Below are 15368 nucleotides of genomic sequence, written 5' to 3'. Positions count from 1 at the left end.
AATAACCATTTTAATTGCCGTTTTACAACTTTCAGCATCACACAAAAAATTCCAATTGAATTCATTCACAAAGAATGTGATCTCTGGTTTAAAATTAGCTCAACATCTTCATGTTCAAAATCCCCATTCAAATCATTTTGAGCAGGCCTGCCTTGTTTTTAGAGACTTTTTGTCCAGGCAATCACGCACATAGCATTTTTGAAAACCCGATTTCATTTGTTTTTTCCAACTTCTTGGCTTACATTCCTATCCTCTCCCGTCAGCCGAGTAGCCCGCGCTATCTTTTATTTTTATTTTACACAACGGACCCGTTTTATCACACTTCTTTCTGTGGAACAAGCCGCCTCGCTTGTATCTCCCTTCACATATTATATAGATTACTTCTATGCTTAGTGCGTATTTTATCCTGCAGGTTTTAATATTTCATGCATATTTAAGCTGGCCAGCAAACCCATATTTGTTTATCCATAAATTTAGGTGTTTAACCCTTGTAGCGCTTTGATTTTCAACAAATTTCATCTTTACACGGCGGACACTGTTTCACATCGTCGTCTCTAACCGCTTTGATATTTGAGATGCCCATTTTGAAGGGAGCTCGCGTGCACTCAGTTATCAGTTAGTTAACTTTCTTTTACGCGGAAGGACACACGTAACACACGCTTTTCCGCGGAAGGACACACGTAACACACGCAACACGTAACACACGCAACACAAATGTATACCCTAGCGTGATATACCGTCCTAGTGTATAACCTAGCGTGAAATACTGTCAGAGCTATATTTGTACCTTCCGTACAGGACACCCCGAACTGCCCCAAATTCCTAGTGTATAACCTAGCGTGAAATACTGTCAGAGCTATATTTGTACCTTCCGTACAGGACACCCCGAACTGCCCCAAATTCCTAATGTATAACCTAGCGTGAAATACTGTCAGAGCTATATTTGTACCTTTCCGGACCGCGGCACAGGACACCCCGAACTGCCCCAAGTTTTATAGACTCATGCTCTGTCTCTTTACCTGGCATCGACTAGTATACCCAGGGTTTTACGCAGTCCCCCTGGACGCGAGTCTCATTTAAAAAATGGACCTCACGTGCAATGCCCCTTTCGCGCATTTGGAACCCGTCAACAAACGCAGACATTCACGTGGACTTACCAGATATGACACCAGATGTCTCTTTCAGAGTGTTAGTCGTCAACCGTCGAGAACCCAAGCCGCTCCTTCGAGTCATCCAGCCCGGAAAAGGGTATTTAAGCGCCGTGCACGGTCTTCCCAGATATCGAACGGAAGCGACCTGGATTCTGCTCCGGTATCTTGACCACAGGCTCGAAGGACCAAATGTTAGGTTCATCCAATTGTAGGTTTATCCTTAGGTTTTTCCGTATTCAGCTTTCAATAAAAAGGCATCTGTAGTCACATCCACATTTAATTCTTGCAAGAGAGAATACATCCATCCGTGTCTCCGGCCAAGATCATTCTAACAACTCGAAGTCCGTTTCGCTAATTTAATCATAAGGTTTTAACGCCATGCCCCACAGAAGTCTAAACATTCGTAGAGTCTCACAACAATTTTGCACAGTTATCAAAACAATTGTACGTCCTGTCGAATCTTCCCGAAACAGTCCTTGGTTCCCAAGAGCGCTTGTTGTGAGTCCTCCTCCCGAAGCCGTAAACAGTCCTCAGTTCCCAAGAGCACCTGTCCTGAGTCCTCCGAAGCCGAAAACAGTTCGCAGTTCCCAAGAGCAATTGTTGTGAGACCTCTCCCTGCCCATGGCCATTCCCTGTCCTCTCGATGTGAACCACAGTTCTTACTTTAGCAAGGCATGCATTAAAATGGCTTTTATTAATGCCAATAACTCTAACATAAAAGCACAGCGTTCAACACATATATATATATATATATTGTTTAATATTGTTACACATTCAGGATGAGCATTACTATTCCTAATAAGCAAATATATTGATTAATATAGTAAGCATGTTTATAATAAGGCTTTCTATTCCTAAATAAGCATTGCAAACACATTTATAATAATGATTACTCCAACACTCTCCCTCTCTCTCCCTCTCTCTCTCTCTCTCTCTTTCTCTCACTCTATCTCTCTCTCTCTCTCTCTCTCTCTCTCTCTCTCTCTCTCCCCCTGTGTCTTTCTCTGCCTGTCTTTCTATATTTGTATCTCTCTGCCTGTGTCTTTCTCTCTTTGTCTCTCTGTCTTTCTTTAGCTTTCTCTGTCTCTCTCTGTGTCTCTGTCTCTCTAAAGTGAATGCATCCTTAGCTATATATTTGCTATCCATCTTCAAAAATAACTTTCTTTCCTAGTGTCAAATAACTGATTTTGCCAAAAGAAAAGTAACCCTTATGATTTCAAAGATAGATGAGTTTACTTGTGTGTGTGGCTCCCTCTGCAAGCTGCGATAAGGCAAGGATGTACTTGGCGTGTTGACTTGATTAATACATGTATTTTTGATCAATCAAATGTTTGTTTTACACCTCCCTCTGCCAGTAGTATCTCATATTAACATAGTAAAGTTGCAATACATCTATGCATTTCTATACTTACATTTTGAAAAACAAGTGTTGTGTGTCTAATTGACAGGTGCACTGTGCTGTGCGGAAATTACGATAGTAATTTGTTTCTTTGCACCCTTAGTCAAGATAATACAGTATCTTACTTGTGCGACTTATGGTCAATGATGTCACGTCCCACCAGCTGGATGTGGTTCACAAGACTCCTGCTATAAAGGGGCCTTGTATCTGTCGTCAAGGAGAGCAGACTCTGGCAAAAATTAACTCCCATTTCTTCTAGCTCGGTGGTTCTAATTTGTAGACCCTATTCATGAACACATACAAATTGTAAAGAAGGAAGAAAAGCAAAGTTTGAATTGGTCCACATGAGAAATGTCTTGCATCTGTCGTCAAGGAGAGCAGACTCTGGCAAAAATTAACTCCCATTTCTTCTAGCTCGGTGGTTCTAATTTGTAGACCCTATTTATGAACACATACAAATTGTAAAGAAGGAAGAAAAGCAAAGTTTGAATTGGTAGCAAATGCACACAAGAAATGTCTGTATGTTTAAAAACCAGGGTGAAAAGAGTGTGGCTACAGCGACATAATCATTTGTTACATTTTAGGGAGTCACTTTCTATATTGCTTTACTGATCCTCAAGCTTCTGTCTTACAAAAATATGTCCCGTCAGTGTTGAAAGTGTGAAATCATAGAGTACTGGACATTTGCCACTCAGTCTGGCTCTCTGGTTGGAGAAGGGTAATTGAAAATGGGTGCATGCCTAGAAATGGGGGTGTAACTTCATAGTTATCCACTTATGCATAGACTGAAACTTCTCAACTGGCACGTGCTCTATAGCTATTCATAACTCTAAACTCAACCATGCCCCATCCCACTGGCACACACAGTCTATAGCTAATCCTATTTGTAACTCTCACCTCAACCACGGCCATTTTAACAAGTTGTTGTTCTTTTCTGCTTTGCTCTTCAACAGAGGCGGAAGCTTCTGCAGCTGCTAAACTTATCTTACCCATACACCTCATTGTATGTCTGTCTCTTGTCAAAAGTGTTGAAATTTAAAAATGGAATTGGTTAACTAGTGCTTCCGTTTTTTTTTAAACTATGAGGAAAGGAGAGAAAGGAGAACCTGCCTGCCCAGGTGAAACTCATGCGGCCCGATATACAGAATTTTCTCAAATTTCATGGATAAATTAGACAAGGCAACGCAATAATCGAAAAACCGCAAAGTAGGATCACCCCTATTATTTCTACCATGCTAGATGTTTTAACCTTTATACAGAAATAGAAGTATGCAATTATCAAGAAGTTTATTTATTAAACATTACAGTTATATGGACATGTAAAGACTAATGTATTAATATCTAAATATGATCTGTATATCTGTAATCTGTATATAATCAATTTGTAAGTACTGTACTCGCAATGAAAATAGTTAGAGAATAGTCCTCTTGAATTAAATGCCCCCAAAAACATGATGAGAGACCTGTGCAGGACGATGATGGTGATGAAAATGAAGATCCACAGCACAGGTAATTGGGAGGTTTAGCTCAAGTCAGGTGATGCCACTTCGTCAGATTCAAGCTATTGGATCATTGATGGAATCTTCAGGATGCGCCAGAAGGGCAAGAGGAAGAGCTTATGCAGGAGATTTTTGGCGCACATAGTTACATGGAGTTGTGACCACTGTTTCTTTTTTGCACAAATATGCATTTGCAGTTCAAGATCCAGACCGATAGGGCATTCTCCATCTTAACGATGTTTTTATCCCTAGTGGTTACCACTTGCTTGGTGACCTTGGAAAATGATATTGTTGCCGTATTTCAAATGTTCACTTCTTTTTTTATGTAACGCACGGTGTATTTATTTGACATTTACATTCAAAATCCAAACAAAGCTGGAATAGGCTTAGGGCTGTCTTCCTCCATGAGATGCGCGTGATGCAAAATCCACCAAAAACAAAACTGGAAAAGACAAGACATTGTCTTTCTACATGAGGCGATGTGCGCGATGCCAAAACCAGTCCAAACAAAACTGGGAAAAGCCACAATGTCATCTTCCTCCACAAATTGAAGTGTGCGATGCAAAATCCAATCCAAACAAAACTGGATAAAGCCCGGACGTGGCCCACTCGAACTTTTATATTATTCGCCGTGGCATTCTTCTACGGCAGAATTGTTCTTCTTTGGTGCTGAGTTGAGTGAGCGGTCCCTTTCTTCCGCTTGCAAACTTCAGCGTGAATTTTGACATTTTTTCAAACATTTTTGATTTGGATCTTTAATCTAAATAATGGGATAAACTGAAGCTGCAAAGTATATATACACGTCCATCCTTCTTTCTTTCCTCAAGAAGATTTCAATTACTCTGTCGTACAGATTACCCGTGCGTTTCAGGTCCATCAAGAAGTTATTTTCTATCGCCATCAAAGCTAATGCTGAACGTTGAGTCTGTCCTGTTGTATTTCTGGCATAAGTTTTTATTCTATTTAGGGCTGAATATGTCCGTTCGACAGAAGCAGTGGACACGGGGATGGTCACTGCCAAACACACTAATGTGTACAGCCGCCCCATGCTCTCACTCAGATTTTTCTGATGAAGGAAGTCAAGTAGATTAGTGGGAGATTTTCCTGCAAAATCATCCATGGCATACATTACAATCAGTTCTGTTCTTAGCCGAGGCAGATCGAAAAGTGCTCCGTGGCTCTGCGTTAAGCTGGAGAAGGCTGCATGGGAAAGTTTTCTGGTATTCCTGAAACTTCTGCGGGTCGAGGAGGGAGAGAAACATCAGTCTTTTGTTGTCTTGAAATCTGGTCCGCGTCTGGCAAATAATATTGTCCAGAATCCTGGCGTGGAGTTGGTGGTAGTGCGCGAGAATATTGCGCTTGACCTCTTCATGCGCTTGGAGCACCCGGACTGCGTTTGGTGGCCTTGTAGATTTCCTCATATCGGCTCCTCTCGCGTTCAACTGTGTCACAAAACTCATTTACTCTTGCAAGACAAAACTGATCATCCAGTTTGTTGTTCTGTAGTATTGGAAAAAGCATGTCTGAATGCTCAAAAATGCAATTAAATGTGTGAAGCAAAATACTAAATTCAAAATCATCCAGACGTGCATTAAATCCATCAGCACACCGCACAGACTACTTGTCGTACTCATGATGATGCTCCAGGATGTGATGAAACAGTTGAGTGTGTCGAGGTGATCTCGAAAAAAATGCAGCAAAGCCATTAAGGTGAGCAAAAAATATCTTGCATTCTTTAAGCCTTGAGGCCCCCTGAGTCAGTACTAAATTGAGCTGATGTGCATAGCAGTGTATGAATGAAGCTAACGGTGCTCACTCCTTAACTTTAGCCTGCACCCCATTTAATCCAGAAGAAATGACCACTGCACCGTCATAACACTGTGCCAGAACTTTACCCAGACATTCATTTTCCACCAAAAATTTAATGATAAGACCTGCAATGTCATCGGCTCACTTCCCACTGGTAGCATTTTCAAATCTGACGAACCGCTCCTTGACACCTTTGCCCGTGACGTAACGCAGAACCAGTGCGAGCTGTGCTGCATTACTCGTGTCTGTCGTCTCATCCACCATTACAGAGACAAACAACAGTACTTTTATTTCCCTCCTGATATCTTCCTCCGTCACTTCAGCAATAACAGTGATCAGGTCATTTTGTATTTTGCCCGACGTGCCACTAAAAACTTAATTAGTGGACAGGTGGTAATGTAAATCCGTTTTTCTCTCAGCAATGAGAGAAAGAAGTTCCACATATATTCCTTTGTTTGGGGATGCAGCAATTTCATCGTGTCCCCGAAAGGCAAGTTACTCCTTGCCCCCCAAAAATAACACAGTCTAACAAACTTTTTAAGATTGTCCTATTTTTCTTTACCTTTTCGTTGTGGCGCTCCGTTTCCCTGCGCACTTACTTGCCAAACTCTAACTCCACTCGGGTTTCCCCAAAAGTTTTGGAGAGCATCGTTGCTTGTAAGTGTCTGGCAGTGCTTTGGTGTCTTGTAGCTGCTTTTATTCTTCTTCTTCTTTTTCACCTCAGGTGCCTGAGGATTACCCTCAGCAGCGCTAGAGCTGCCACTGGAACACGGATTAGTTCATCCATGGAGTTGCCCAGGCCGCGATGGTAGCGTTCGGTCATTAAGGCCGGACAGCGGAGCCATAGGTGTTCAGAAGACTCAGTTTCCTCGTCACACAGGCGGCAGCGATCCGAGTTGGATTTCCCCATAAGGGCGAAGCAGGGGGTGGTGTCCACTGCGGAAACTAATCAGGTCTGTGCGGTCTCCTTTCGGTAGGGCAAGTTCTTCCTCTGTGACTTTTGTAGTGTGGGTCTGCAAAAGGCGGGGGTGGGAGAGGGGGGAGAGCAATCTTCACGGTACACGGTCGATTGGTCGCCGGTCTTTCGGTCGCCGGTCTTTCGGTCGCCGGTCTTTCGGTCGCGGTCTTTAGGTCGCCCAGAAGTTTGGTCGTTGGTCTTTTGGGTCGCCGGTCTTTTGGTCGCCTGATCGGCTGCTGCCACCTACTGTCAATTTAATAAAAAGCAAATTCACAGATGGTGTTTTTATTGAAGCAGTCCAATGAACCTTCGTTCTCTCTGGGAGAACTTGCAATGTTGAAATACTTTAGATTAGATGGTCATTTTTATCAAACAAATAAAAGTATTAGTATACTTTTGGTTAGACAGTATTTAGATCGTTTCAACAGTATTTAGACTCTAAATACTGTTGAAACGATCTAAATCAGGGGTCACCAAACTACGGCCCGCCGGCACATTTGGACCGGCCCTCTGAACAATACCAGCGACGCTATCGAATTTTTTATTTTTATTTTTTATTTTTATTTTTTGATGCGGCCAGCCGGCACATTTGGACCGGCCCTCTGAACAATACCAGAGACGCTATCGGATTTTTTTTTCCTATTTGGCCTTGAAGACTGGGACGTTTTAATCTTGTGTTTGGTTCATTGCACCCCTGCTGAGCCCACAAATCATCCCAGTGAAGCGGGGCTTCGCATTGCTTCTTTGGTGACACGCGCGGGGAGAGTGTTTCCCTTTGATGCATGCGGGCACGTCCACCGTTGCATGCACGAGCAGTGTTACCGAGACATCTGGACGATCGCAGGTGAGGGCGGAGCCCTGGGACCATCGCGGACTATTCACGCATATTAAAACTGCAACCTGTTTGAGAACGGAATAATGGCAAAAAAGTTAGGTGAGAGAAAAATTGATTCAGAATGCAGGGTATTTAACCTGGAGTGGACAAACGATTATTTTTTGTTCAATGCAAAGAAAAGGCTGTTTGTCTCATTTGTCAAGAGACGGTGGCGGTATTCAAAGAATACAATCTTTGCCGACACTATGAATCCCGTCACAAAGACAAGTACGATAGCTTGCAAGGCCAAATACGAGCAGACAAACTCTCAAAGTGAAAAAGTGGACTACTATCTCAGCAGAACCAGGCATCCGTTCGGGCCAGCTTTTGGGTTGCTAAATTGATAGCACTGACGGAGAGTTTGTTAAGAAATGTATGGATACTGTCGCGGAGGAGGTGTGTCCTGAGAAGAAAGATGCATTTAATGCCGTAAGTCTGTCGGTGAGTACAATGACCAGACACGTTGAAGAAATCGGGAGTAATGTATATGCCCAGCTGCAGCAGAAGACGAAATAATTTGACTTTTTTTCATTAGCACTGGATGAAAGCACGGACGTGCAAGACACAGCGCAACTGCTCATTTTTATTTGTGGAGTTAGCGCAAACTTTGAGATTTGCGAGGATCTGGCAGCCCTCCAAAGTCTCAAAGGGACTACAACGGGAGAGGATATTTTTGACAAAGTGTGCCAAACCATGGAGAAGTTGGACCTGGACTGGTCAAAGCTAGCTAGCATCACGACTGACGGGGCTCCTAGCATGGTGGCCGAAACTCGCGGTCTAATAATGGGACGCATGAACCGGGAGTTGGAAAAAAGGGGTCTCACCGCCCCGCTACGAGTCCACTGCCAAATTCACCACCAAGCACTGTGCTGCAAAATGTTGACGTGGGATTCTGTAATGACGGTTGTGGTGTCGTGCATAAACTTCAGAGCAAAGGGAGAAGATTGTGCATGGCACAACAGAAAGTTAATGTTCCATGGCTTTTTTTTCTATGAAGAACCCAGAGAGAGTTATTTAGTTATTATTTATTTCATAAATAGTGTTATTTATTTTCTGTTTTTTCTGTGAAGAACTCAGAGAGGGTTTTTAGTTATTATTTATTTCATTAATAGTGTTATTATATGTTTGCTGACTTTTTTTCTGTAAAGAACCTGGAAAGGGTTATTTGGTTATGTGTGGCTTTCTGGAAAACAATAACAAAAAATTAAGCTCCCCTACGATCGTCACACTTTTTCTGTTACAAACTGACACCGGCCCCCCATCAGAGAAGGGAAAAGTTATGTGGCCCTCACAGGAAAAAGTTTGGGGACCCCTGATCTAAATACTGTTGAAACGATCTAAATACTGTTGAAACGATCTAAATACTGTTGAAACGATCTAAATACTGTTGAAACGATCTAAATATCTAATATCAAAATATCAATAAGATCACTCATTTAACACATCAATAAGAGCACTCATTTAACACATCAATAAGAGCACTCATTTAACACATCGGCTGCTGCCATTGACTGTCATAAGCGTCCAATGAACCTTGTGGGAGAACTTGCAATGTTGAAATACTTTAGATTAGATGGTCATTTTTATCAAACATAAAAATATCAATAAGAGCACTCATTTAACACATCAGGCGCTGCTATTGACTGTCATAGGCGTCCAATGAACCTTCATTCTCTCTGGAAGAATGAATGGGAGAATCTCTCTTAAGGTAGAAAAAATGGTTAAGAATGCCCAGAAAAGTGTTCCAAAAGCGGAGTAATAGTTTTTAAAACAGCATTTAATGATTAAATACAAATACTGGAGCTTTTCAGACATTAATTGGGGGTGATTTTCCGGGGGAAAGACAGCTATAAACCTCGGCGCGACCAAATGCGACGACCATTTGCGAAAGGGCCTAAATTTCTCTAAAACTGGGTAAAATACGCACTTATTGATGAAATACAAATACCGGAGCTTATCAGACATGACTACCGGGCTCTGGGGGTGATTTTCCCGGGGGAAAGACAGCGATAAACGTCGGCGCGACCAAATGCGACGATATGCGACCATTCGCAAAAGTGCCAAAAATGCACAAATGCGGTAAAATCAGCACTTAGTGATGACATACAAATACTGGAGCTAAAATGACAGTCGATGGCAGCAGCTGATGTGTTAAATGAGTGCTCTTATTTCTCCCAGAGAGAATGAAGGTTCATTGGACACCTATGACAGTCGATGGCAGAAACCGATGTGTTAAACGAATGCTCTTATTGATATTTTGATATTAGATATTTAGATCGTTTCAATAGTATTTAGATCGTTTCAACAGTATTTAGAGTCTAAACACTGTTGAAACGATCTAAATACTGTCTAACTAAAAGTATACTAATACTTTTATTTGTTTGATAAAAATGACCATCTAATTTAAAGTATTTCAAGATTGCAAGTTCTCCCAGAGAGAATGAAGGTTCATTGGACTGCTTTTCCTATTTGAAAACACACATCAGAAAGCAGTGCAACCAGGGGGAAGGCAATGAAAAGAAGCTGACAGACAATTTGGAATTATTTATGGACAAAATATAATTAACATCAGTCTGTGATTCAGATATTTCTTAAGCCAGCAGAGAAGGCCCAGAAGGCTTTGACGGCACACCACTGGTCTAACGTAAGATTAAAACTTTTTTTCCGTGTGTGTATAGGAATCTAAGTTAATTTAAGTTAAATTAAAAGTTTGTTATGTTAAGAGCGCATCCGTCAAGTCTCTCTTTCTCTCTCTCTCTCTCCCTCTCTCTGTCTCTCTCTCTCTCTCTCTCTCTCTCTCTCTCTCTCTCTCTCTCTCTCTCTCTCTCTCTCTCTCTCTCTTCTCTCTCTCTCTCTCTCTCTCTCTCTCTCTCTCTCTCTCTCCCTCCCTCCCTCCCTATCAATCCCTCTCTGACTGGCCAAACGCGAGTAGCCTTCAATTTGAAATAAAACGAAATTCCACTTTGATTGTTATAAATGTCCTATGTTTTCCGTTGTTTTCACTAAATAGGAGGTTTATATCCTTTTTTTTTTGTTCAGGCACCTAGGCGGACAGCTTGGGGTCCCATAGTTGCAGTTTGAGTTGTAGTCTTTAGTAGATTGGATTGGATTAGATAACTTTATTCATCTCGTATTCTGTAAATTATATATATATATATATATATATATATATATATATATATATATATATATATATATATATATATATATATATATATATATATATATAGCAGTGGCGGGCCGTCAGGGCCTTCAAGGCCTTCTCTGCTGGCCTAAGAAATATCTGAATCATATTATATTTTGTCCATCAATACGTACTTATTATTCCAAATGGTCTGTTAGCTTCCTTTCATTGCTTTTCCCCCTGGTTGCACTGCTTCCAGATGTGTGTTTTCATATTAAAGCATTTAACCAATCACATTTCAGCCATTATTTGTTGCCAGATCAGATCTGCCTCAAAGCCTGCACAATCAGTTCTTGCGGGCTCTGCTGCATTAAACTAGACTATTGCTTTTAACCAATCAGATTTCGAGTTGGCAACCCCACAATGATTTTTCATAGGCGTTAGCATTTTGCTGGCTGGGACATGTCATTGCTTTCACAAACTATGATTGGCTAGTAGGCGGGCCAAAGCAGTACCGAGGCAGCCGAGATCGCAAACTCCACCCACTATGGCCGACAGAAGCAAAAACAAATAGATTCTGTTTGCTCACAAAGCTATTTTCCAGACGGACTTTTTCAGGAAAAAAATGTACATCATTGAGAAAGGGCAGTCAACTCTGAAGCTAGCAAGCCTGTTACAGCCGGGAAAATGGTGTGTGGGGCACTTTCAGCGCGCTAACTTAGCTCCACAAGCAAATAGTATATTGTTGTGTTGATTTAATGCCATTTTCAAAACGGACTATGCCGGAAATATGACAGGACAGGCTCGACTTTCATCATTAGCTTCTATGGCGATAGGAAAGAAGGAAGAAAGAAAGGAGGATGGATATTGTGTAAAAAGGATTTTTGGTGAGTAAAATTACAAATATGGCTATTTTCCGAAATAATATTTCAATTGTGAGCCAAGTTCTGATATCTGAAAAGCTCCAGTGTTTGTATTTAAGCTCCAGTGTTTGTATTTAATCACAAAATGCTGCTAGGAAGTGGATTTTACCCCAGTTTATTTTTTGGCGTTTCACCATTGACGTCCATCGCTGTCTTTTCCCGGGAAAAATCACCCCCCCTGGCCTGGTTGTAATGTCTCAAAAGCTCCAGTATTTGTATTCAATCAATAAATGTTGCTACGGAAGTGGATTTTACCTAATTTTAGTATTTTAGTGCATTTTTTGTCATTTCACGTATGGACGTATCGACGTTCATCGCTGTCTTTTTACCGGGGAAATGATACTCCGGGACGGTTCTGATGTCTAAAAAGCTCCAGTATTTGTATTTAATCAATAAATGCTGTTTTTGGCTGGATTTTACCCCATTTTCGGGCAATGTTTGCCCGTACGCCATTGACATTCATCGCTGTCTTTTCCCGGGAAAATCACCCCCTGGCCTGGTTTTAATGTCTGAAAAGCGCCAGTGTTTGTATTTAATCATGAAATGCTGCTAGGAAGTGGATTTTACCCCATTTTTGTGCATTAATTTATTGATTATTTTTTATGTGTGGCAGCTGTAGCTGCAGTAGAGGTTTTATAGCCATAAAATAGTTTTTGAGGGTTGGATTGATACGTTGAAGGCGCTACCAGAAAATGCACCGCCCGCCACTGATATATATATATATATATATATATATATATATATATATATATATATATATATATATATATATATATATACATATATATACATATATATACATATATATACATATATATATACATATATATACATATATATATACATATATATACATATATATATACATATATATATATATATATATATATCTATATATATATATATATATATATATATGATCATAGGCGCCGTTCAAAGCGGCTGCTAGTTGCAGTGGCTCCCTAAACCCTCACTCGTATTCTGTGTTTTTAGGGCTTTTTTAGAGCTTTTTTATCCTTTATTTTGACATTTTATTGTCTCTTAAGATTTTACTTGTTACTTTGCTTTATATATTATATTCCAAACTTTAATGTTTTAAAACTTTACTTTCAAGACTCTACTCCGAGACTCAAGTTGTGCGAGAGGCAGTCTTTGAGCTATTAGTTTAGTTTATCTTTTGGGAATTCTGGACATTATATTTTGACCCACTCAGCCATGCCTCCGCTGTCTTACACAAAGGATCAGCTGTTAGCGCTACGCAACACCTGGATTCCCCTGGACCTGGACCTGGACCTCCCCGCGGAGTTAAAGAGGAAGAGAAGAGGATGCAGAGCTGGACGAAAATGTCAGGAGAGAAAGCGACGCTTCAGACCCAGCATTCCATCTATTATTATGGGGAACGTAAGATCTCTCCCCAATAAGATGGAAGAGCTAACGGCGCTGACCAAACAACAACGACAATATCGGAATATCTGCATTATGTGCTTCACGGAGACCTGGCTGAATGAACTAATTCCGGACTCTCTCGTCTCCTTGGACGGTTTTCAGCTGGTGAGGGCGGACAGAGATGCTGAGGAGAGCGGTAGGAAGAAAGGGGGGGGACTAGCTGTTTTTATTAATAGTAGATGGTGCAGCCCCGGGCACATTACTGTGAAGGAGCGACTCTGCACTCGAGATATCGAGCTAGTAGCTGTTAGCATCAGGCCGTTTTACATCCCCCGGGAGTTCTCGCACGTGATCATAATAACTGCGTATATACGTCCCTCGGCCGATGCGACAGTCGCCCGCGAGCTGCTTCACGCCACTGTGTCCCGGCTGCAAACGTCACACCCCCAGTCTCTCTTTCTTATCTCTGGTGACTTTAACCATGCTCCCTTGGCTTCTACTCTCCCCACCTTCACTCAGTTTGTGAAGTGCCACACCAGGGAACAAAAAACTCTGGACCTGCTGTATGCTAACACAAAGGAGGCATACAGCTCAGTCCCCCTCCCCCCACTGGGCCGCTCAGACCACAACCTGGTCCATCTGATCCCCACCTACATCCCTATGGTGAGGAAAATAAAACCTACCACGAGGATCATACAAAGATGGACCGAGGACACCAGCATGGTACTGAGGGACTGTTTTGAGACCACCGACTGGGAGGTGCTGTGCAATTCACATTGTAATGACATTGACAGCTTGACCCACTGCATCACAGATTATATTAACTTCTGTGTTGAGAACATTGTACCCTCCAAGAAGGTCCGTTGTTTCTCCAACAATAAGCCGTGGGTCACCAGGGATCTAAGGGCCCTCCTGAACAAGAAGAAGAGGGCTTTTAGGTCTGGGGAGAAAGAGAGCCTGAAAATGGTCCAGAAGGAGCTGAAGAGAGAGATAAGGAAGGGTAAGACCATCTACAGGAGGAAGCTGGAGAACCAACTCCAGAGAGGCAACACCAAAGAGGTCTGGAGGAGCTTGAGGACTATTTCGGGCCATGGAGGCAACAGCGAGAGAGACCCGGAGTCTGGCGGCAGGGAGTGGGCCAATGAACTGAATCAGTTCTTTAACAGATTCAGTCCTGCCCCCACTCCCCTGACCCCCCAGACCAGAAGCAACGCTCCCCCCTCATTCTCCTCCTCCTCCTCTTCCTCCCCCTCTTCCACCGGTCTCTGCATTACTGTCGATCAGGTGATAAAACAGCTCAAGAAGATCGAGGCAAGGAAGGCTACCGGTCCAGACGGCCTCAGCTCCAGACTACTGAGAGAGTGTGCGGATCAGCTTGGTATAGTGATTCTGCATATTTTCAACCTCAGCCTCAGTCTGCAGAAGGTCCCCACCTTGTGGAAAACTTCCTGCGTGGTCCCAGTTCCTAAGACTGCGTACCCCAGGGAGCCAAACCACTTCAGGCCGGTAGCATTAACCTCTCACCTGATCAAGACATTGGAGAGAATCATCCTCAATCACCTCAGCCCCCTGATGAATGCAGAGCTGGACCCTCTGCAGTTCGCCTATCGTCCAGGCATTGGTGTGGAAGATGCTACCACCTACCTGATGCACAGGTCTCTTTCACACCTGGAGAACGCGGGAAGCACGCTGAGAATGATGTTTTTTGACCTCTCCAGTGCCTTCAACACCATTCAGCCGGTTCTACTGAGAGGGAAACTGGAAGAGGCTGGAGTAAGGAACCACCTAGCCGCATGGATCATCGACTTCCTCACTGACAGACCACAATATGTGAGACTCCAGGACTGTACGTCTGATGTGGTAGCTTGCAGCACGGGGGCCCCACAAGGCACAGTGCTCTCTCCACTCCTCTTCTCCCTCTACACATCGGACTTTAAACATAATACAGACACCTGCCACCTCCAGAAGTTCTCTGACGACACCGCTATTGTTGGACGAGTGACGGACGGGAACGACCTGGAGTACAGGGGAGTCATCACAGCCTTTGTTGACTGGTGTAGGCAAAACCACCTCTACATCAACACCAGTAAGACAAAGGAAATGGTCGTCGATTTTCGGAGGAATCCTCAACAGACCACTCAGGTGAACATCCAGGGTACAGACATTGAAATCGTGGAGAATTTTAAGTACCTGGGTGTTCACCTCAACAACAAACTAGACTGGTCCACAAACACAGATGCCCTGT

General features: G+C 42.6%; 1 protein-coding gene across 1 annotated transcript in view; it reads right to left on the bottom strand.

The window, feature by feature from the left end:
• The window catches only part of agbl1 (AGBL carboxypeptidase 1), a 122170-nt gene that overhangs the window by 6800 nt on the left and 100002 nt on the right, over positions 1-15368 (bottom strand). Inside the window, exon 25 of the mRNA XM_077596927.1 lies at positions 2676-2833. Coding sequence (XP_077453053.1) covers positions 2676-2833 — 158 coding nt within the window. The remainder of the gene's footprint in view (positions 1-2675; positions 2834-15368) is intronic.

The sequence above is a fragment of the Stigmatopora argus genome, chromosome 3 (genome assembly GCF_051989625.1).
Source record: "Stigmatopora argus isolate UIUO_Sarg chromosome 3, RoL_Sarg_1.0, whole genome shotgun sequence".
Classification (NCBI taxonomy): Eukaryota; Metazoa; Chordata; class Actinopteri; order Syngnathiformes; family Syngnathidae; genus Stigmatopora; species Stigmatopora argus.
Note: the sequence above shows the minus strand (reverse complement) of the source record. Positions and strands in the feature narration are given on the sequence as shown.